The sequence below is a fragment of the Phyllostomus discolor genome, chromosome 4, assembly GCF_004126475.2.
Source record: "Phyllostomus discolor isolate MPI-MPIP mPhyDis1 chromosome 4, mPhyDis1.pri.v3, whole genome shotgun sequence".
NCBI classification, from domain to species: Eukaryota; Metazoa; Chordata; class Mammalia; order Chiroptera; family Phyllostomidae; genus Phyllostomus; species Phyllostomus discolor.
In genome coordinates this window covers 30,025,551-30,050,518 of record NC_040906.2, presented here as the reverse complement: position 1 = coordinate 30,050,518, position 24,968 = coordinate 30,025,551, and the positions used below count along the sequence as shown (strand labels likewise).

Below are 24,968 nucleotides of genomic sequence, written 5' to 3'. Positions count from 1 at the left end.
CTCCAAATACTTGAGCTGCCCTACAAAGTACACTTTGTCTGAGACTAGTTCCTTTACAACCCTCAGGAATGACAAAGCCAGACCAACTGGTGACAGACATCTATAGCCACACAAGGAAGTGAGTTCCCCATCCCTGGAAGAAGCCAAGTACAGTCTACATAATAAATACCCAAGAATTCGTGAACATGGCGGAGAGTAGAAAGAGACGATCTCCACATTTTATGATTCAACTATAATTCCAACAGTCCATTCTAGTTTTTCTCTTTTAACAGTCATCCCCATACACTGCTCAGCTCTGTTATTTAATTGTGATCTACACTGCACTAGAGGGGAGTGAATTTACATTAGATTTATTAATATACAAAGGCATTAATTAAAATAATAGTTTTAAAGCTGAATTTGGATCATGTGCAAACTTTCAGCGTTTCACAGAGCAGTATCTGCCTCTGAGACTTCGCACGGGTGACACCGTTTCCCTGAGGAATAGCTTTTTCCACGGACAAGATGGTGAATTAACACATTTATCATGGCTAAATTAATCTGTGCCCTACAACTGTGCCTACTTTACATTTTCAAAACCTTGCTTTAAAAATCAAGACTAGATTTTTCTATACCATGGTGTCATAACACCACCTGCAACAAATGTCAAGCTTTTAAGGAGGAATTTTGCTTGAAATATGCATGCTGTTTAGCATTGTTTTGTCTTTAAAAATTGGTCACAGTGAGAATGCCCTTTCTACCGCAGGGGGTAATGTTAAGAAATTCAACTTCAAAAGAGTCTCTAGCTCATCTTCACAATGTAATGATACAACTGCTAAGTCTGGATTCAATTACAAGTGTGCAAAGAATTAGGGCAGGAGGAAGTTTGTCAGCATGCCCCCTCTCTCCCCAACACTGCCACCTCTCCTTTTACTGCCTCTTTTTTTTTTTTTTTTTGGTTTGTACACACTCTATAGGCCAAAGTTATTAATAACCTGTGCAAACAGACTACTACAGAGATGATGAAACTGGCCTTTTCCACGTGTGTTAGTTTTGCAGGTAAGGCTCTTTGGGAGATTTTTAAAGCACTACGGAACAAAACCTTTGTGTAAAAACAATATGTATCGAGAGCAGGTTTGAAACTAAACCAGGACTCCTTGAACTCTGACCCGAAAGGACTCTCGGTCAACCAAATGTAATCCTAGGCTCTGAGATTAGTTTAATGATATTTGAGGCAGCTGGGATCAACTGTGCTGAATTTTGCGGCTGCATTGTAAAACAAGTCATTGTTCCTTGGGAGAAGTAGTCTCATCTCGATGGCATTTGAGTTAAACTGCTATTACTGATCACCCATTTCTCAGTGCAGATAACTTGACAATCAGAATAAGACTGTATTAATGCCTCATTTACCAAAACTCAATATTTTCCTGTATCACCTGTAAATTTAGCTTCTTCCCCCCAAATTGGGCAAACAATGCAGGTAATTACCATCTTTACCAGTCTCCAATCTTGAAGTCAGATAGATTACAACTCTGAAAACCTGACCATCCAGCGTAGGTTGCTATAACTTTAACTAGGGAATATTTTAGGCTGTAGTTCAAGAAGAATGAATGCTCCATTATTTAAACCAACTGCTCAGGGTGGTCACTCTTTTTTTAATGCAACATACTACATAGGAATGACATCATAAGGCTATCATAAAAGCAAGTGTTAAAACCTGTGATGAATTTTCCTACTATAACTAAGCAGTTAATAAGTGTAAAAGTAGATCAAAACATAACACTTATGGTCTGGTAAAACATTTACATTCACCTTTGCAAATACAAAAATAAAAACTTGTTTTTTAAAGCCATAAAAGTTCTTTTTGCCTCTTACTTCTAAAGCTCTATTAGTGATCTTAGGTGCCTGGAGACTTTTTTCTAATTAAAGAAGCCCAAATAGCAATTGCTAAAAAATGGAATTTATTGATCTTGGGAAGTTTCTTTCTTCTTAGGATAAAGATCTCACTTGGGCCATATTAGTACGTAGCAAATTCAAATCACATTGAATTACTTGCTCTATTCTGCCACATGCATTCCTTTTCATCCTCCAACAAAGCTTCCTTGCCACCTCGGAAAAGACTTCCTTCCACATAGCTCTTCATGAAAAAAGCTTTTCTCTTCCCACCCCTGTCACCGCAGTCTCACTGAAAACTTCACTCCATCCCTACTGAGTAGAATTTATTATCCAGATATTTATGCATGATGCAACCCCCTTTAATTTTCCTTACTTTTATATTCAAACAAGAAATAAAAGAGGGAGAATGACTAGCATTCTATTTTCTTAATATATTTGTAAACAAAATAGTTTTGAATATGAATACCTGTCACATTCTAGGCACTATGCTAAGAAGATAACCTGGATGCCATTTTGCTCTCGCCATATCATGAGGGCCGGTACTATTTTATGCGCAGACAAATTAAACTGAGGTTCAGGGAGGCTAGCACCCTTATTCAATGTCACAAAGCAACTAAGTGGTAGAGTCAGTATAGGAGCTCCTGCACTGTGACCCCGAAGCCAGTGCTTTCGCCATGACAGTTGTTTTTTGTTCACCCCCAAACCCGAGAGTTGTTATACAGACAATATGGCAAGCAGTGGGCACGATAGGACATGGACCCTAGACTGGAATAACTCATAGACCAGGGGGAAAGATAAGTAAACAGACAGACTATAATGTATTGTGTTAAGTGCTGTTACAAAGATTAATACCATAAGAGCATGGAGAGGGGAAAAACAGCAACAACAACAACAACAAACAACCAATGCTGCTCTGTGAAACGGCAGTGGGTTGGGTGGAGAGGGTGATTCTCCGAGAGTAACTCCAATTGTATAATTGCGTGTTCACTGTTCGAGAACTGGAGAGAGGGCAAGCACTTCAGAAGATGCATAAGGACAGAAATCCATGAAAGATTATGGTGCATCTGAGGAACAATGAAAAACTCACCTTGGAAGGAGTGTAGAGTATGCAAGCAGTGCCATGGTTAGAAGGGGCTGAAAAGGAAGACTTGAGCCGAATCGTGGGTCCCTGACATCCTCACTACAAAAACACTGTTGACACTGTTGATCTCAGACAGAAAAAACAATGCGAGACAGATGGGAGCTAGGCTGTAAGGACTGAGTGGTGCAAACTTCGAATACATTTAAACAAGAAAAAAATAAACCATGGTGGTGGCCTGGATCATGGAGTAAATTGTGCAAATTTCTGTTTTAGTTTGGGGCAGTCTTGGCAGAGCATTTCTGTAGACCTAAAAGGAAAGAGCCCATGGAAAAGGAGAAATAGAAGATGTAAGAACTCTGGGGGCAAATGATGAAGCAAGGTCCCCAAAAAGGTGAGTTAGCACCTGAGTGAGCACAGAGATAGGCCAGCCCTGGACAGGCAAAAGGACCCCTCCCACAGGCGCACGCCCTCTCTGACAGGAGCAGTGAGCAGGGCACAGGGAGGAGAGCCTGGCTCCACACCGTTACTCTGTCCTCTGTGCAGTTCTCTGCATGCTTTCCATGTCTTTGTCTTCTCTTCCCGACTAGGTAAGAGGTCCCCCCAGGGGAGAGGCCAGAGTTTGTATTTCTTTGTATATCCTTCCATACTTAAAACAATGTAACCACATGTGAACTAGTTAAATGTGCCTTATCGAGGCAGTTTGAGGGGAAAAAAATGGAGATAGAGAAAAAGGAGTCACACCTCCCCTAATGGGGACAAGTTACAGATGAAAAATAGAAACTGTATCTTTGCTTTGTATGGTACACGCCACTGGGATGGAACTGTAAAATACATGGAGAACGTAACTGAGCTATTTATCAGGAAAAGGCTCTCATAAATTGTCACATTATAAATAACTCTGCTAGAGCAGGGGCTCCGGAGTGAATCTGTTATCTCCTACATCCTGTACAGTAACCAAATGCAAGAGAGGTTGAAAACAGAAGACACCAGTGCCAAGGAATATCACAGTGTTGTTTTATAAAACATTTGTTAAATTAATACATGAAATACTTTTGCTAGCTCTTTAGTTTCTCAAATTAGAAAATACTTTTAAATAAAATTTATATCTTCTCATAATCTGTAGGTTTATTTTTTATGACTTAGTGTTTAATCTGAAAACAGTATTCAAAAGCACACAGGCAATCATTTCTTAGCATCATAGATTTTGGCTCACATGTTTTGAGGTCCTCAATTTTGTAGATAAGAAAACTGAGGTTCACAGAAGTGGCTTCTTCAAATGCATGCATGGTTAACAATGATGCCAAATTTAAAGCCTAGTTTTTCTAACTCATTTTCCCTTATTCTTTCATTAAACAAACCTAAAATTGAAACTGAACTCTTTAGTTGTTCTCTCTGAATCTAATCATAAGTCCTTGCTGGCGAGGTTAGCTTTCTGCCCCTCTGCTCTCTTTCTTTCCTGATTTCCCATGATAGATTCACAAACAAGCTGTGGCCAACACTGCTACTTATCTACCCAATATTCACTCTGCCCTTTTTCTTCCTAAAGAAACCCATTTTTTTTTTTCTGAGCAGTATTGTGTCAAATAAAAAACTTGATTTCCCAGGCTCCTCAGACCTGATACTGAGATAAATAACAAAGTCTTGGGGGAAGGTGTCCCTTCCAGAATAATAAAGACAGAGTTTATGAGAAAAGGTATTTGGCCTCTTGCTCTCTTTCTCCACCCCCTTCCTGCCTGGAATCTGAACTAGAGGGCCGGAGGTACAGCAGCCATTTTGCAACCATAAGAGAGCCAGGAAGACAGCTAGAGCCACATCCCTGGAGGCATCGGCAGGTACTGCATTAGCCTGGAGCGGTCACCTACATGAGACAAATAACACTGCTGTTTGGTTAAACTGCTCTGGTCGTCTTTCTGCTATAAGTTGTCCCTTGCAATTTTAACTGATTAATACCTAAACTAACATCTGACTATGAACTAACATTTTCTCAAAATATCATGCCCCAGATTCAAAACCTTTCAGTGGAGGTCTCAAATAGGAAGCCACTAAATAAAATATTAACTCTTTAGCCTGACATTCAGCTCTTTACAATGGATTCCTCAGCCTGATGCCTCCTACCCACATCCTGCATCCCTCTCACCTCATCTCGGCCCACCAGAATTCTACAGCGGTCTTGTTGAGGCCACTCTTGTGCATCACCTCCCTCACTGGTCTTACTGGCTTCCTCCAACCTGACGAGATTTCTTCCTCTTTTAAAATCTCAAAGCAATTTTGTCTGCCCCTCTCCTATGTGCTCTTCACGACAGCCACTCTCCTCCCGGGCAAGAGGCGGCAGCAGGACCTTGTTGTTCTGATGTGGAAGCCCTGCCCCCGCCCAGGGCACGGTGCCTGACACACAGCAGATGATTAATAAACACTGCCCCCTCTCCTGATGCATCTCTGCTGATCCCAGAAAGAGTCCACGCCAATACTCTAATGACTTACGAGGGAGCATGTGTGACAGCAGGAGTAAGCTGAGCTGCAGTTGTAACTGCTGTATTGTTTTGACACCAGCACAAGTGATAATGGGCTGTTACTCCGTGTGTCAAAGCGCTCACTCAAGACTCCTGCGCCAGCCTCCCCTGCCTGTCACAACCACAGTCTACAAAAGCCTTTCCATTGGAACACCACGTGGCTTCTGCTTAAGGAAAGCCTGTGGCTGGTCACTCCTCTCCCAGTGGATCACAAGTAAAACAGCAGGATTCCAGCAGGAGCAGGGCCTCCCTGGGATCGGTCAGCACACACCTGTCCCTCCAGGAATGATCCCTGGCTCGTGCACAAGAAAGGCTAAGGGAGCAGGATGCTCCGGCAGGGAAGCAGTGACTAGGGCAGAGCAGCAGCCTTCTGATTCAGTAAGGGCTATCCCACAGCAAAACTGAGGAAGGAAGCATTCACATTCAGTTCAGATTGCAAAAAGTTGGAAAAATAAAAGGTAGGGGGAATCTACAGGATGAGAGGTTGTGCAATTTGAATACAATCTAAAAAACAAAATAAACCAAATAAGCATGAGAGCCATAAAATTTGCATATTAAAATACAGGGCTTGAAATGAGAAACATGCATGCTTTCTGTCCTTCACAGAACAGGTTTAGGACAAGGACATGCCCTGTGACTACCAGACCTGAAAGAAAATGCTATTTCAGTGACAGAATAGTTCTAAGTTTCTCATTAGCCCATGGCCAAGGTCCCAAACAAATAATTGTTAAAATAAGGTAAAGCCAAGTAACTGTTACATGTGTAATTAATAGAAATGGAGCCTAAATCATCAATATTATTATAAATCTCTGAGAAAAGCTGCAATCATTAGCCATAGAAATCCTTGAAAGTGCTACCCGGTATTGTTTTAACTTATTAGTTACTATAACTTGTTAGTATACTATAATTAATATTGCTTTAACAAGCATTTAATACTAATGATGTGTTCTGGTTAAAAAATAAGTAAAAGTTAACAAATAAGTTATTTAATTTGATGAAAAGGCAAATACTTCATTCATATAGAAATTTGATTCAATGAATCAATCTCTCATGCCCCCAGTGCAACATGTTTGCTGGGCGCCCAGTGGCCCATCCCCTCTCTGATGCCTCCAGGTCAGCAGTGGCCGTGCAAACCTTTGTCCTCAGAAGCTAAGCCTACGGCACTGGCACTGTGCTCTGGGGTGGCCCGGCATTGAGCCACCCCATCGCTTCTTGACATGATGCTTCCATCTGACCTTCCAAGGCCTCTGGGGCCTGCCTCCAGGCCCAGCACCACTTCCTGCTCCCGGCCCTACCAAGCCAACCTGCCGCATCATCACGGCTCCCACCGCTACTACAAACAGCCACAGTGTAAAGAGATAGCTGTCATGTGCACAGGCCTGGGCAGGGGTGAGTACTTGGGAAAGTTAAAAATAGGATGACGGGATATGGAAGGGAGTGGGCACCAACACTTGGCAGGAGTCACATTACAATATTTGGCTGAAGAAATATTATATTTCTATTTTAGTGCATTTCAGTTATTTCCATATAGGTGGCGTTGTTCTGTGATACCAAACTGGGTTATTTTCCCTATGATATGGTGCATTACACGTTGTGGGAAAATAAATAAATTTTTAAAATACACGATTTTAAAAACACTACTCACTACTTTATGTATAAGTCTATAAATGGATAATTATCAAACAGGAGACTATCCACTAATAATTACATTTGACTTTGAGGTACACCATGCAATTTTTGATACAGATTTACCTTCGTAATTATACTTTTCTTAGATTATTATTAGCTTTCCGTTGGTAATTTTAATATTAAAATACACATACAAAAACACAGTGAGACCACACAGGTACCAGCTGGCAGGAATAAGGTCTTCAAATGCTATGTTTTCCCACAGGTAATTCATGCTTAATTTTCTTTTTTTAAGAATAGAATATTGCTAAAAAAAAAGGGGGGCAGGGGTGGGGAGACAGAAATATTTTAAATACTAAGAGAAGGGAGAGAAATGGTGAGAGTGAAAAAGGCTGCAGGGTGAGGGAAAAAGAAGTCAATAAATCAAAATAAATTAAAACTGCTACTTTGGAGTTCACCATTTCATTTCTCATTACCCTGTTCACAAGCTCATTGCATTCTGCAATAATGTAACTGAAGGTAACATAACATGACCTAATGTCCTTATCTATAAAGCTCTTTGGTCTCACAAATGTCACTATTTTCCATTTTTTTTTAGGCCATGATCATTTAGCCGAGGTCAAAGGGCAGCAAAGTAACAGGATTCAGCCTTGAAGCTGTATCTCCTGCGAGATGCTCCAGGAAGGAGAATACGCAGAAAGAGCCATGATTCAATGAAAGTGATGTTATATTCAAACCTTCCAGGATACAAATACCGACTGACAACGTGTCCCCCAAGGGAAAACATTTACATTCTTTCCACCCCACACAGTCCCCGATCACAGGGGGAATGGAAGGGAAAATGGCCTGTGTTTCAACACACTGAAAAAAGTTGTGCTACATAACGAACGTGGCTTCACTGTAGTCGAGTTGCACGTGTACTAAGGTAACTCGATATTTAGATCTCTGGAGAAGGAGAGATTGAACAGATGCAAAATACCTGTCAGCTGACTAAAAAACTAGCTGCTCTTTTGATTACAAAGCCATCAGTGAACATTTAAATTTTCACTTGTCATTAATCAAGGCACTGAATATCTTACAATACACAATTTCAACCAGGTGATTTTAGAGGAAAGTTTCATTGGGAAGAGGCCATGTTGGGTCCACAAAAAGGAAATTTTTTTGCCATGGAATAGGATTTTGTTGTTAAAAACACATGAATATCAAAGGATCTATTCTTCTTATACCATAAAACATTAAAGAGATTAAGGAAACAATACTGGTAATTCTCATCCAGTATTTCAGAATGAAGAGCTTTTTCAATGAAAGGGACAGAAAACAAAAGAAATTAACATAAATCTGGCTTCTGCATTGTAATGTAATAACAATAGTAATTATAATAGTAACTACCCTGGACTCAACCCTTACCTTTCAATACACTTTACACGACTTGTTTCATTGAATATTTCTAACAGTCCTGGGAAGAAGGGATTATTGTTACCCGTATTATATAATGAGAAAACTGAGGCAGAACTATCACAGAGCTGGGAAGTAATAGCACCAAGATGAAAAGTCTAGCAGTCAGACTCCTAGGTCCACTACACCTAACCACCACACCTACTGTCCTGTCCTCAATGAGAAGATTCTAGAAGACACGGAATTGGAGCCCCCAGCCCGTTACACCGTGTTAGGCAGCTCTCAGATGATCTGACAGGTGAGTTATGCCTCAATACTCAACTGTTCACCAGGAGCAATTCCCAACAGTGCCGCAGGGAAAAGAAACTAGCAAAGTAACATGCTCTTAACCACTTATTTTGTTATGTTGAAAATTAATTTTTTGAAAAAAAAAAACTAATATAAAACTATGAAACTTTATCAATGACTTTTACTTTCAAATCTTAGCCTGGTTTACTTCTACATCCTCACACTGTTACACAATACTATTTGTTGTTTGATTTGTTTTTTTAATAAGTTCTAACATTTAAATCAGATAACCATTTTCAATCAACTTTTTGATACACGCAATAGAAAATGTACCTTAGGAGAAGACATCACATAAAGCATTGAATACAAGTCTTAGTCCTATAGTATAATCCTCCTGCGTGTCTGGATGTATCAGGCTAAAATCTAAGGCAAAACAAACCAAGATCTCTGCTTTAAGAAGTTCTGTTTTTCAATTTGACGCCCCCCCCCCAAAAAAAAAAAATAAAATAAATAAATGGTCTTTACTCCTGTTCCTACCCACCCATCACATATCAGTTGTCAAGGATCACAAAGGGGACCAGGCAAGTGATTACGGCAAACTTGAATGAAAAATCTATCACTGCCCAGCAAAACCTATGCCACTGGCAATCAACCCATTATCAATCCTCTCTCACACAGAAGACAACGCTCTTACATTTCCCAGAATCCCTAGTACTCCAAACAGAGCTATTTTGGTTCCACCTTTCAAAGCCATTTTAAAATGCAGAACAAGCAAATGACTGTGGCAGCTTGGGGACACAGGTCCTTTGAGAAGTGCTTAAACTCACAACATCCAAATTTTGAGTTTTAGCCTTCCACCACCACAGAGACCCACAACACACTGTTTTTAGTTCACTGGGAAGAAAAAAAAAATTCTTGCTCAGTCTTACCATGAATAAATTACCCTCCAGAAGAAGCCAACACATACCTTCCAGGAAACTATTAAATGCACTTAAGAGAGAATTTTCTAAACACTACCCCCCCACCCAGTGCCCTGAAAAATGCTCCACACTCCCCACAGGATAAAACAACTTATTTCTGAAGAGTAAGTGCATGTTAAAGTTCTATTGGAAAGATCTATCTGTATTCCATGACTTTAGAAGTTCAACCTGGGCCTTGAGTGACAGTGTGTCAAAAAAAAAAAAATTTAGTGCGGACTGTAAATCACCTCAGATGCCCACATGGAAGCGGTGCCACCTGGGAGTGGCTTGTGTGGCATCGTGGCACGCTCAGCGGCTCCATCCCCGTGAACACGCTTGTAATGAAAACACGGCCATATATCTGGCTTTGTCAGAGAACAAATCAGTTTTATCTGTTCGTTTTGTGGTTTAGTGTCATAGGTATTTTAGAAAACATAATTTATATTTCCTCATGCAATTATATATGAAATTAAATCATCTCACTTTTCCAGAAGCATCAAAATATTTCAGATTAAATAGAATGCACTCATAATGGCTTTGAAGTTCTCTTCCTGCAATCTACTATGAGAAGAAAATAAATAAATAAAGGGAAAAGAGGGATAAATATGTAGCATTTTAGGGTTTTTTAAACTTTATTTTTATTATTGGCACTGTTACAGATGTCCTCATCTCCTTCCTCTTTCCCCATCTCATTCCTCTTTGCCCATTTCCACCTGGAAATATGTAGCATTTTAATGAGCTGGTCTAGTTCCATTAGGTAAGGTCTTATGGAGGCTTCTATTTATATTCTTAATAATAACCCACTATCATAATAATACCTAATCATGCCATAGAGAGGCAAGGTAAGCCAATGCTTCAAGAAGCAGAATAACTGGGTTTGCACATTTGATTCCTGGGTTCATCATTCACTTGTTGTGTGTCCTAGGGTAACTCACTTAACTTCTCTGTGCCTCAGTTTCCTCAGCTATAAAATGCAGATAATTGTACCTATGACATACACACTTTGTGAGCAACAAATCAGTTAACGTATGCAACACAGAACAGTGCCTGGCATAGAGAAAGCTCTGTGGTCACCAGTATTAAAATTGGCAAGGATAAATACACCACTCTTTTTTTTTTAAGGACTAAACATACATGACCATAACAAGACTTTGTCTCATTGACTAATACTGAGGCATTCCCATGGGAGATAAGGGGAAAATTTCCTATTGATGGGTCCTTGATGGGTTGATAAATTGGTAATTTTAGTAAACTTCAAGGCAATGCAACCAAGATCCCTTATTAAGTGCTAAGCAACACCTCAGTTCCCTGGGGGAGTATGCCACTCATAAAAGTGTTCTTAATCCCCCTAATTTACCACAGAGTTGAGTCTATTCTTTATAATTTACCTGGTTAAATTAATATCTGCCTAGTGACTAACACAGATTCATAAGCATATCATTAGTCACAATGGGCCATTTCCCCTTAGTAAGGCAGAAAGGCAACTGTTGATCCTAATTGCTTTAGTTTAAACTGCAAATGGGTACATTTTACAGGAACATCCACTGGGAGCTACAAATAAAAAACGATCATCATAGCAAGTTGTAACTTAATGTGTGATGTAAGATATCTCTGATATGTATACTTTGTAAAACACTGGTTTCATAATTTAAACCCTTCTTTCATAATAAATTTTTGGTTACATGAGTATATTTATTAGATAACCTGAGTTATATATAAATCCTGACCAATCCTTGCTATGGCTGTTATAAAACCCACCTAAATATTTACGGAAAGCAAATACTTCTCTCAATCCAAGGGCCACCGATATAATCACACAGGAAAAGGACAATCCCTGCCTCGGAGGACAGGCCCCAGGGCCAGCTGAAGGACTCCGGGAATCACAGAGCGAGACAACAGGAATGGTGCCAATGACAACTACACCCCTGGAAAGGGTGCAGGGTAAGCGCCCAGATACATGTGAATTCTAACCGGGTCCCCCTCACACCTGCTGAGCTGTCGGACCAGTCTGAGAACTCTAAAATACAGAAGTGAGAGAGGGAGATGCTCCTCTCTTTCCACGCCCCGAGGATCCTAGGTCAGGAGCAAACCACCAAAAGGGATTGCAATGCATCACTCCTTCAAGCAGGGAGCTTTCACGATTTGTTTGACAAATCCCCTACCCAATGGGCTGTCCTCAGTCAATTTAAGAACAGGAAAAACCTTCCCTAACAGTTTCCCCCCAAGAGTCTTTCACAAACTCTCCATCCCATTGCACATGGCAAAAACCAGAGGCCAAAATACAGACAAACTGTCATCAGTCATTAATTCTGGGGACATCTTTAACATGGGACTGTCATTGGGAAACTAGTAAGCACTCAGTAACTAACCCACACAATGCTGTGTGTGTCTTTTTCAAAAAGGAGAAAGACCAAAATGTGGGTAAGAACAAAACTATTATAAAAACAAAATATGAAATCAATTAACTAAAGTTTCCTGAATGACACAATGTCTTCTTACTGTTCTCCCACATTAAAAAACTTAACTCTTAACCACAAGGCAGAGAAAAAAGAAAGCAAGTCAATGCCAAATTAAAAAAAAAAAAAAAAACTGGCCTTTCACCTGCAATGAATCAAATGGAAGAAATATATTTTCACACAAATGTTGGAGTGAGTCACTCTGCAGCGCACGGGACGGGCACACCTGTGTCCTTACTGCCTACTGCACGGCCCTCACTCTACAGCTGTCTAGGTAGAAAACTAATGGTTCACATTTGATTTGAAAACCAAAAACTTCCCTATTAGTTAGTATCATAAGTGATGTTAAATAATATGTAAATCATCCATTATAATGTTAAGTGGAAAACCAAAATACTGCACACATATAACCTCAACAACGTAAAAGAACACCTGGGATTCTAAGAAAGAACACCTTGTGATGTTACCTGCAGTTACATCTAGGTGGTTGGTCCATGGTGGGGTTTTGTGGTCTTTCCACTTTTTCCGTATTTTTTAGTTTTCTATTACTAAAAAGCATTAGTCTTTTATTAGAAAAAGATTTTTTTGATTTATAAGTTTATAAGGAGCTCAGATATTCAAAAATGGGATCTAATAAAATAAATTCTCATACTCATAAAACACCGTCCCAAAACAGCAAGTTCAATTTTGTTATTTAAACTCAAAACAAGCTTCCCACTCAACTTAAATATATATATGTTAACAATTCCAAAATGTCAATCTTTGGTTTATGCCTAAAAAACATACTTACTACCAGTTTGAATGGCCTAAATTGAAAGACTCCAAATATAATGCCACTAAATGGGTAGTTGGTTAAATACACATTCTCTGGAGCCACTTTTTGGTATCAAAAAGCTATTTACCCCTCTGAGTCTTGATCTAGTCATTGGTAAAAGGTGGACAATAATATTGAGTACTTCATCGGGTTAGTATGAGGATTGAATGTTAAGACTTAGAACAGTACCTTCTATATAATAAAGAAGCACTAAATAAATATTAATGCTCAATATTATTAACTAATAATAGTAATTTTTTAAATATATTCATAGCATGTGTGTTATGTAAAAATTTTTCAGTGTCTTTTACAAAATCTAAACCATGGCTTAATATAAGCTAATTCTGACAATGCTGCATTTGCCCTATTCCAAACATGAGTTAAACCACATAGGTAAGTTTTTCAGAAAACTCAGGCTTACCATCTTAAGTGCCTACATCATGTATTTTTCATCCATGAAACCCGTTCAAAACCTTCAATTATGTTCCCACTAAGCAGCTACTATATAGAAGCCTACATTTGCAAAATTTAGACAAGATGGAGAGAACAGGGCCAACATATGCATAATATAATATCAGACCCTACCTAACATTGAATTATGTATTTATGGCTTATTTTCTACGTACCCTGCTGGAATGTAAGTATCCTGAGGGCAGTGGCATCATACATTTGATCCTTCGCTGTCTCTGCAGCATCAGGAACAACATCTGACACATACTGGGCACTCCATAAATACTTGCTCAGTGAGTAAATAAAATGATTATGTGTGAGGAAATCAGGAAATTAAGATGCAATCTTTAAAATTTTCTTTGTCAATTTCCTCTCCATAAAATGGGAACAATAAAACTCAACCACATTTCTTTCTTCCACTGTTGCTCAAAAGGCTAAATAAACTGCTTTCTTCCCAAAAAATGTTGATCTATCCTCCATTGTAGAGTACCTCCAGCAGGGCCCCTTTTAAAGAATCCTCCCCAGCACTCCAAGGAATCAGTGTGTTCATCATAACAACACATGACATTTAAAATTGTTCTTTATTACTGTGGCTCTGAAGCATGATTAAAAAAATACAAAAAAGAAAAAAACACCATTTGAAATTGGTAAAACTGATCAGGTTTTGATCTAGAACAGACTGCCCTCTGAATTCCCCTACCCAGGACTCGACCCAGCTTTTATCTCTGAGATTATTAGGCCTTGTAGAGCCAACTCACTGAGGGCAGGAGCCTGACTGTGCTATGAGCTTTCCAGCTTCTCACTCTTTGATTTACAAAATTGACAGAAAGAATATGTCTGATGTATTTCTCTGCCTAGCAGGGGCTGGGAGCTGTGATGAACCTTGGGTGCTGTGTATTTGCATATAGCCTGCAGCAATCTTTTCCAACCTGAGTAACAAGCTTGTAAAACAGTAGGACAGATTGCTGTTCTGTCCTGGGTCATAGATATTTATTTCTTCAAAGCAAAAAGGAGCAGACAGATAGAGGAAAACCTTTGTGCTTTTTTCTCACTGGCGCACAAATAACGTTGCCACCTACTACTTTTGAGCAAACAAATAGCATGCACGTGAGAGCCCTGACTAAGGGTATAGTTCTCAAAGCTTCCATCAAACACACACAAGCGCGCGCGCGCACACACACACACACACACATACACACAATGCATTTCAAAAGCACTGGTTCAGATGCTCATCACAATCACATGTAATTTATCTGGCACCTCGGAAACCAAAACAAAGTGCCCATGGGTGACCAAATGGCCAGCTGAATGCTTTCACCACTGTCTCCTATAGTTACCATTGAGCTTGTCCTATGTCACAAGACAGATAGAAGAGGTCCCTGACATTTCAGGGTACCACTTCATGTGCCAAGTTACCTAAATAAGTAATAAACTCCCCACTTACTGATATGATGCAGATGAATGAATTAATATGGCACTGACATCCCATAAGGATTTTAAATTACAATAATATTGTATCTGACGATATTTGGACAAAGTGTAAAATGTACTATAGAACAAAAAGTGAAAGAACAAAAATTCTGAAATTTCACAATTTTGCAAAGAAGTAACTCAAGTTAATACACTTTATTTAGGAGTTGGAATATGATGACATAGCACGGAGACTGAGAGCTGCATCAGTGGAGAGCTTTAATTAAATACAAAGAATCTACCAGAGTCCTGGCTGGTGTGGCTCAGTGGATCGAGTGCCAACCTGTGCACCTAAAGGTCGCCAGTTCAATTCCCAGTCAGGGCACATGCCTGGGTTGCCAGCCAGGTCCCCAGTTGGCGGCCTGAAAGAGGCAACAGATCCATTATCTTTCACATATCACACCCTCCCTTCCCCTCTCTCTAAAAGATGAATTTTTAAAATCTTAAAAAAAAGAATCTATCAGAAAGGTAACAGCACTCTCTATTGCAGCATTTATAAGTGTGTTAATGAACTTTTTACCAAATGAGTTCTTTGAATGGAATCTGTACATCTTCTTAAACACAAAAGCCTAGGTCTGCAGCATATAGCTCTACCTTGCATTTCAAGCCCATACAGTGATGAGAGGCAGTTATACTTTAGAAGAGAATGGGATAAAAAATTAATCACAGTATAAATTTTATCAGAGTATCACCAATTTTAGGTTGTAGGTTACCTACTCATAACTCCTCAAAGCTATATATTTTTAATGGGACATACTTTAAATATTAAATAAAAGTTATATATCACTGTGAGTCAATCTGTTTAACCTGAATCATTTTACATGAATGACAAAACAGAGAACACAAATGACCAGCCTCCTGCAAGTCATTGGCATGAATACCTAAATTCTGAGAAGAAGGATTTTAAGCAGTTAAAAAAAAAACCCACCAAAACTAATTACCACTGTGGCCAATTGCCCCCAATAGAACAGCTAACTGAAAACATTACTAAATACTTCTCTCATCATGGAAGAAATAATAATGAACTAGAATTTTTTAATGAATTATTTCTAATTATGTGATTTTTTTTAATGGGCAGAAAGAAATCTCAAGACCAGAGGTAAAGTGAAATCATATTTTTTTCAGTGCCCTTAGAGGTTTTTATCAAATGCTTCCTGCTCAGCTCCTAGACACCCGGCAAACCAAGTCAGACAGGGTCTTCACGCTCTACGAAGCTGCACAGAGACAAAAACTCCACCAGCTGACTTTCATGCAGGCCATGACTACATATTTATGTGTTCAGGATAACACACATTTATGACAATATAAACAAATACAAGAAACACAGAACTGTAAACATTTGTATTAGATATTTTCTTAAGCATATAATAGACAAGGAAGTAAGATAAGCATTATTTTCCGTTTGGCAGAAGTAGTGTTTCAGGTTTTGCTGCATGCGAATGCACAAATATATGTGTTCACACACATATATGACAATTTAATTTTATGAAGCCAAGGAGGGAAAAGTATAGGGGGCTTGTTAGAGATTTGTGTCGGCCTAGCCAGCCTCTCACGCTTTGGCCCGTCCGGCTCTAATGAGGGTTGAAACACAGTTAACAGCAATTTTGGGTAGCTTTTTTAGCTCTTTTTTGAGAGCCACGGAATTTTTTGTAATAGCAGCTTGTTTGTTAAAAGTTTGCTCCAAGGCCTAAAATTTCTAAATATGCGCCTTTTTTCAACATTGCCCTTATAAAGAAAAAACTGCCGAGAGCATCCCAAACATGAGCGTTTAATTAAAGAAGGAAAAGTAGAAAAAAAAGAGAGAGAGCCAAGGAAAGAAACCAAAGAAGCAAGACAAGGCAAGGGGTCATTTTAAACACTTTCAACAGGGAGAATGTCAAACTTTCAGAGCATGAAAAGCTCGGCTCCAGACAACATATGTCTTTTAACCATCCTCCCTCAAGAAAAAGTGATTTTTTTAATTCATTTCCAAGGTTATGATTGAGCTTACTAATTGCTTATCTGAAGCTGTAGTATTTGCAGTACTTATAGGGTTAGAATTGACATTAAGTTTAGCAAAACAAAAAATAGTTCGGCATTAATTTGCAGCAAACATGTTTAAAAATTTTTTAATTTAAGAACATGGGAAACACACAGATCCAAAGACTTGGTGCATCAATCAACCAAGTACAATACATAAATCTGTATGGCTCCTGATTTGAATAAGCAAATGCCAAAAAAAAAAAATTATAAAACAATAGGAAAATTAGAATCTTAACTAGATATTTCATGATTTTAAGGAATTACCTTTAAAAAAAAAAAACACTAGTATTGTGGTTATATTTTTAAAATAAGTTTTATCTTTAAGAGAGACTTAGTAAAATATTTGTAGATAAAATATGAGGCCTAGAGTGAGCTTTAAAACAATCCAGTGGGGGAGAAGTGAGAAGTGGGTGGAGGCAATGATAAAACGAGATTGACCATAAATTGTTAATTTTAAGTGATGAGTTCCTGAGCATGTAATACACTAGTCTCTCTACTTTGTATATGTTGCTTGTTTCCATAATAAAACATTTTAGAGATTTAATTTAAGAACACAGCATTTCAAGTGCTAAACAATTTAAAATGAAAGTGTGCTCATTTTTAATGATAAAATTTATTTTAAAAGTAGTTTCTGCCCTGGCTGGTGTGGCTCAGTGGGTTCCCCAGTTCAATTCCCAGTCAGGGTACATGCCTGGGTTGTAGGCCAGGTCCCCAGTGGGAGGCATGTGAGAGGCAACCACACATTGATATTTCTCTCCCTCTCTTCCTCCCTTCCCCTCTCTCTAAAAATAAATAAATAAAATCTTTAAAAAAAAGTAGTTTCTATGTAAAGTTCTTCCAATAAAATGTAAAAAGCTGGTCCATTGGAAAGTTTATAATAATAAGTTTATAATATATAAAATAATTTAAAATAAATTATAAAAAATTAAGCCATTCCTTTTTATATAAATATCCTTACTACTTTGGTTTTAAATCTTATTCTATTTATTTATTCTTGTCCTTGTTTCTATGAACTAGAAATTATTCTCCCTACATACAACACATTCAAACAGTTAAGGTCAAGATAAACACTGACAAAATATCTCTAAGTTTTGACCAGAAGAATTCAGATCCCAGCAGTCCCATGAGTACCTTCCAAATAACTACCTTTTATGATTCTAAAAGTTCTTATTGGAGTGTTCTGCCACTGTAAGCATCGCCAAAACATCAAGTATGGAATGATGACAGGGAATGATCTGGAAATGGTGATAGCTGATCAATACGGAGTCAAATTACATTTCCATTCTGATAAAAACAGTTAATTCATGAATGGGGGCCAACCTCCCAATGATGCCAAGAACAAAAACCTTCATGGATAAGGTTTACCAAATTTTTCATTCAATCGACAATCATTTATTGAATTCTTGTAAGCTGTACATTGTGCTATGTATCACTCTGTTGTAAGGAAACAAAATAGCTCCTGTTCACCAGTCCAAATCTAATTATTAAAAAAAGTAAAATGGCACCTTCTAGGAAGGCATACACTATTTCTTCAGGGTAATAAATAATATCAAGTTCATTTATTCATTCTTCCAACATGTACTGAATGCCTACAAGTGCCATCTAAGTTCCATGAAAGCAAGATTTTTTTCTTCAGTTCATTATCACCAGAATCTAGAAGAGTGGCTGGCACACGGTAGGCATTTAATATTGCTGAATTAATAATTTTCAAGATCACAATTACTAAAGAATAATTTAAAGAAATGGTTTTCTAAGAGCTGAAGAGTTTCACCAATAAAAATCCAAGCCAACAAAAGGCCTATTTTTAAAATGGAAACAAGGAACAGAAGTGGCAAGTAAATACCTTGTGTTTAATGAGGAAAAAAGCAAGAGTTTTCTAGAACTTTTAAAGATTTTATTTACTTATTTTTAGAGAGAGGGGAAGGAAGGGAGAAAAAGCGGGAGAGAAACATCGATGTGTGATTGCCTCTCTCGCATGCCCCCAACTGGGGACCTGGCCTGCAACCCAGGCATGTGGCCTGGCTGCGAATCCAACAGGGGACCTTTAGGTTTGCACACCGACACTCAATCCACTGAGCCACACCAACCAGGGCAAGAGTTTTCTAGAACTTTTAATCCATCATTCCTATCTTGCCATCTACTTTTAAAAACTAACAAGAGGACAGAGAATTCCAAAGTATTTTTTAAGGAATAAAATGAACATTTAGTTATAAATTAGCACCAAAATTATAAACAAATTTTATGTGTATTTCTTATTTTTTGAACCTAAGTATTAGATATTTTGAGCATAAAGGGACAAAAATCAACTAATAATCTATACACTAAACTTTTCTCATGTAATTGAAGCTTCATGAACACAAGACCTTTTTTCAGTTTTTTATCCCCAGAACCTAGAATAGTGACTGGCACATGGTAGACACTTAATACTGCTGAATTAACTATGTTGAAGATCAGAATTACTAAGCAATATGCTTTATTTTCATTTCAGTAATCATTCTGGCCTCGTAAGCAAGAATTGTATAATTGTATATATGAATTACTCAACCTTCAACAGACAATAATTATTTGGTTTGTTTTGTTTGTTTGTTTACTTATTTGTTTTTAATGAGGTCTGTCTCACTTAACCTTGAAAAAGTATTTCTATGTATAGTTTATCATTATCAAATAAATATAATTATTATTTATTTCAAAAGCACCCCACCCAGAAAGTCCTAACTTGTGCTTACTTCAGCAGCATATATACAAAAAATCATGCCTTTCAGGGCTTCTGTCAAAAAGTGAAGCACAAGAATTAAATAAGAATTGACTCTTTCCCAGCTCTAAGCTCTCTGTGGCCAGGTCTGCCATAGGACAGCCCTGTGGCTAAAAACCTGGGCTCTGGAAGAGCATCACTGGGCTCAGCTCTTCCACCCACTAGCCCTATACCACTGGGAAAGCTACTTCCCCTCTGTATTTGCCTCAGTTTCCTCATCTGTGGAATAGGAGACACACGTTTACTTCAAAGAGCTGTTGTAAGAATTAAGTGACTCAGTAATTGCAAATCTTTAGAATAGTGCCTGACAGACAGTAATTGCTCAATTAATGTTACTTAGCACTACTAATAAGAATTTAAGAAATCCCTTGGTTTTACATCATAGGGGCTTATTAGTGACCTCCTGACGCTATTTTTTTTAATCTTAAACTGAAAAAAACAACAGACATGCCTCTGTACCATGTGTTAAGTTTTCACATTTGCAGATTAATTAGGGACAAAGTAAACTGATCACCAAACTTGGGGAGTAAGGTAGAAATAACTTCCTGCTTTTTAAGAGAAGAATTCACAGAAGTAGAATTTCATACTTATATGTTATTTACTGATTAGAAAGAGGAGAAAATCCCACTTAATCTCCCCACACCCTGTTGACATATTTCCTGTCTTTTTTTCTAGGCATACATGTGAAATTTTATATAACTAAGACTGTATAGGGCGCTCTGCTTGATTGACATACCATTATATTAAATGCATTTTCCATCCACACTGGCAAGTACTAATAGCTATTTAAATTGGTAGGATAAAAAACTCTCTGAACAATGTAGGGAAATCCATGGCTGTTACCAAAAGCCTTATTGAGCAGAACTGAAAGAACTGAAAAGAGAAGTAAGAAGAATAAAGGAACTGATGACTCTAAGTTGGGAAGGGAGTTTCTGCATGCCTCTTTCAAGAGACTAGAAGACTTCTGATTCAGCGACATGGACTCACAGCCTACTGCATAATGTAAAATGTAATTGCTGTTCATGACGCCTTAGCCTACCTGTTCTGGAAAAATCAAAGAGCCCGCCATCTTTCAGCTCTTTGCATATGCCAAGCAGCAGATCAGATGAATTCTGCATCTTATATCCTTGAGAATCACAGAGTTAATGGTATATATGCTGGGAAATGCAGGGTTTGGGTAAGTTAGAAGCACAGTGCCCAGGATTTATTATAGTATTTCCTGCTTTTATCTCTGTTGGGTCCCAATATCTGATTTGAAATAAAGAAGGTTACTATTAAAAAAGAGTATAGGGGTAGGAGTTGGAAATCCCTGAATTCCACTTTAGTGGAACTTCTAACATCCTTTAGAAGCAAATATCCTTTATTAACCTCTTCAGCCGGCCTGGAGAGAAAGCCCTCTCAGAAAAGAAACTGACTCTCCCACACTCACAAGAACATGGATCCAAGAATTCCAAGGAGTATCACTCCAAAATAATGACACTGCAAACATATCTTCTTTTTTAAATGCAATCTGAATACTATTCTGGTTCAATTATTTGAAACTCTTTTCTGGTCAAAATGAAAAATCATGTTTCAAGAGCCTCAATTTTTAAAATAGGCTCAAACAATATGCTATCCTTGCAGCTTGGCTTTGCCCAACTTTTCCAGCACAGGAACAAGCGGCTCAGGTATACTCAGTATCTATACTGCAAACGGATTTGCCGGTGACTTCCCCACCTCTGGAAAATGGCCTGAACACCAACAAACAAAACCAACACAAAACAAAACAGGAAACTAGAGACGTGAAACCTCAGGCCTTGCCCATGCAGTTGTATTTTGTTCTCCTGCCTTTTCTAGCTGTTCCCCACTCTGCAGTTTGTCCAGCACATGGACCACCACCTGTCTTATCATGCATTCTGTTTGTTCTACAACAAACATGCAGCAAACTGTACACATTTGATGATCTAAATGACAAGAAAGATCTAATATTTTCATCTTAAAGTATACAGTTTTAAGTTTTTCTATTTACCCAAATCAGAGATTGGTAGCTTACTTTAAAACAAAATAAACAAACTTTGATTTTTGTTTCCCTCTGTGAGATGACAGTATAGGACCTAGTGATAAAACCTTTGCTTACCCAAAATAAAGCATATCTGTGATCTAGGAGTTCCTTCAGAATGTTGATTCAACTTGCTTGTAAGTGTAATAGTGTTTTTTAACCATGGTTTTCAAAAACTTAGGGAAAGCAAATACTCGCTTTTGACTTCTCCGCTGTTTAATCCTCCACTGTAGATATTTCTTGCTAGTGCATCTCACCTGGGTATGCAGAACTCTCGGTTCATATCACTGAATGGAACAGTGTGGCTCCCTAGTGCAAATTTCCTGAGCGCCCCTTCCCTGAGCCTGTGCCAAGAATCAAATCTTGGCCACTTAGTGCTCTGTGCTCCACATGTGAGCTCACGGCGCGTTGAGCAGCCGTGCTAACTGAGATGGATAGCCCTGTCAAACAGGAAGCTGGCACACCAGGATGCAAGCAGTGGGATACAATGACCTTTACATTCAGAGAAAAATATCCCTAAAATGGCATGGAAAGTTTATGGGGGAAAGGGGGTATTCTTTTATTTCATTTAGGCAGATAGCATGAAATAAAAGCAATGGTGCCAGTATGCAATTTGCTCAAGATCAGATCTTAAATCCCTCTCACAAGAAGGAAAAGTCCTCAGAGAAAGAAAATGAATCATCCTTTATTACACTGCTTTCAAAGCAGCAGACTCTACAATTCAGCTGTACTGCGGCACCAGATAGGCCAAGCGCTCCAGAATATACTTGTACTCACAGTCATCTTTGGGGCACTACCTGGCTTGGGAAAACATTCTGGACCCCCTGGTTTCTGATGGGTTGCTATCTTTGTAGAGCTAAGATATAATTTGAATACTTAATTACAGCATTTTTTTAAAGTAATGATCTGCTTACAGAACCACAGTCAAGAGCTTGATCATTTAAATCCTATGTCTTTGGTCACCATATTTGTAACTCTGCATAAATGCCTTAATCTCTCAGAGTTTCCTTATCTAAATAAATAGACTCTCTGACTAACAGTTCTTAGGAATTATATAAAGAAGAACTCGTTTAAAAAGTAGCAAAGATCCTTGGCCCATACACAAATGTTAAGGTGGTAATTTATAGGAACATACATAGGAAATGAATATATAAAACAAAACCTGGAAGTCACATGTTTCTCTCCTCATAAACTATTATCATAAACTATACAATTCAATCAATTCAGCTGAAAAACAAGAATAATCATTCTATTGGGTCAAAAAGATTTTCCATTTTTCAAGGTTTGGGGGCATTTTTGTTGTTATTTGCTTTGTCAATTCTTTGGCAGAAAGAACAATGGGCTATGCTTCAGAATGCAGCAACACAAGCTCACAATGAGCTCCCCAGTGCTGTACAATAAATGCTGAAATAATGATGCAATTTTAATATTTATTAAATAGGTAAGAGGAATTAATCACAAAGATACTGAGATTTTTTTAATGAATAGGACTACATCAAAATAAAGAGTTTTCAAATATATAAAAGTACAGTAAGATGCATCCATTTTTTTCTATTGAATCAAAAGCTGATTGTAAAGTGCAAATGCTGCAGTAAATACATTTTAAAAACTGAATGCTTACAAATCATCTATTAAAGTTTGATAAGTTAGGAGTCAAACATCTCAGCACTGGGTCAAAAAATACCAATATGGGAACTCAAGAGAAAATGATAGAGTTATCAATGCAAAACAAACAAACAAACAAACAAAAAGCCCTGTAGTGACCACTTTGAAATACAAGGGGATTTTGGTCACTCTAGAGGTGCTGGTCAAATACCTCCTACAGCAACCAGAAAACGTGACTCTGCAAAAAACATTCTGCCTGCCATTCACTGGAAAACATGCTAAATTTGACCATTTTCCTCCAACCCCTGTTTGGAGAATTATTTCGGGGAACACATTCTTCCCCAAATCATGACAGACAAAAGGCATGAGGAGGAGAGGAGAGAGGCATTAATACCTTGTGCCTGAGCCGCAGAGCTGTGGGAGTACCCCAGGGCCAGGAGCGCAGTCTCCACCAGCTGGCTAAAAAGCACATCTTTTCGAACCAGGACAAACTCAGCATGTTCTTCTCTGTTGTCATATTCGAGAGAGCCATCCAACTGCTCCACCACACAAAAGACAGGTATCATCAAACCTGGAGGGACAAGATTCAAAAGCAAAACACAAACATTACAAAGCAAATCTCATTCACCGTGATAGGAAGGGAAGAGACAGTTATAAAAGTCACCCATCTGTGATCGACAGTGGTTTAGATTAAACAAGCCTCTTAGTCAGATGGGCCTAATGGGAAAGCTGTGGGTTTTTTTCCCCTCCATTATTACTACCAGACTGCAACAGAACTGCCCCAGGCCATGGCAAGAGCCCCCGGATTCTAGTCATTAAAAAGTACAGTGCACCCATCAGAGGTGTCCTGACTGAGAGGCCTTGAGTTCAGAGGTGGCACACAGGTGAGGTCAAGGTGATCTTCTACACACTCACACCCTTCATTCACGTCTACAGTTTTATCACTGACTCTTAATCAGGGCTCATATTTTCAGATCAGATCTGCTTTTGTCAGGAAATGTTGTAAATTACCTAATAAGATGGCCTATTTGACTTCAGGGCCTATGCTATTATATGAATATGTACCAAAAAATCAACAGGTATTTAAAAGAAGTTTCTCCTATATCTGTTATTTTTCTGAATCCTGATAAATATGTTATCAATTAGCCTGGAAATACCCTGTTCATGAAAATCCTAACTGATATTTAACTTATGTCAAAATATGCATCAAAATACAAAGCTTTGTCTTTTTAAAACTTATGAGTTCATACATTAATACCCATTACCACTAGAAAGGGATTATCTCTTCTTGTGTTTCCAAAGAAAAGAAGTAAACTACCCTAAAGAATAAAGCAAATTAGTCTAGTTGAAAATCTGTTGAAATCTGTTGTCACTGAAATATTTCTCTGCTTTGTATCAAAGTGTGAAAAGCTAAAAAATGTTTAATTTGCCAAAGATTTTTATAAACTGTTTTTTATTTTTTTTAAAAAAGTCATACAGACATTTAAATCTAAACATAGCCAAGGCATAAGAAGATCAAAGTTTTACCAACATACATGTAACAAACATAGACTCTGTCCTATGCATGCCACACAAATTAGTGGGTTACGGAATAACGATCTGCTCTGTGTATTCTCTTTGTGCA

General features: G+C 38.2%; 1 protein-coding gene across 1 annotated transcript in view; it reads right to left on the bottom strand.

The window, feature by feature from the left end:
• The window catches only part of SATB2 (SATB homeobox 2), a 177,819-nt gene that overhangs the window by 130,772 nt on the left and 22,079 nt on the right, over positions 1-24,968 (bottom strand). The window contains exon 3 of the mRNA XM_028509335.2: positions 23,739-23,915. Coding sequence (XP_028365136.1) covers positions 23,739-23,915 — 177 coding nt within the window. The remainder of the gene's footprint in view (positions 1-23,738; positions 23,916-24,968) is intronic.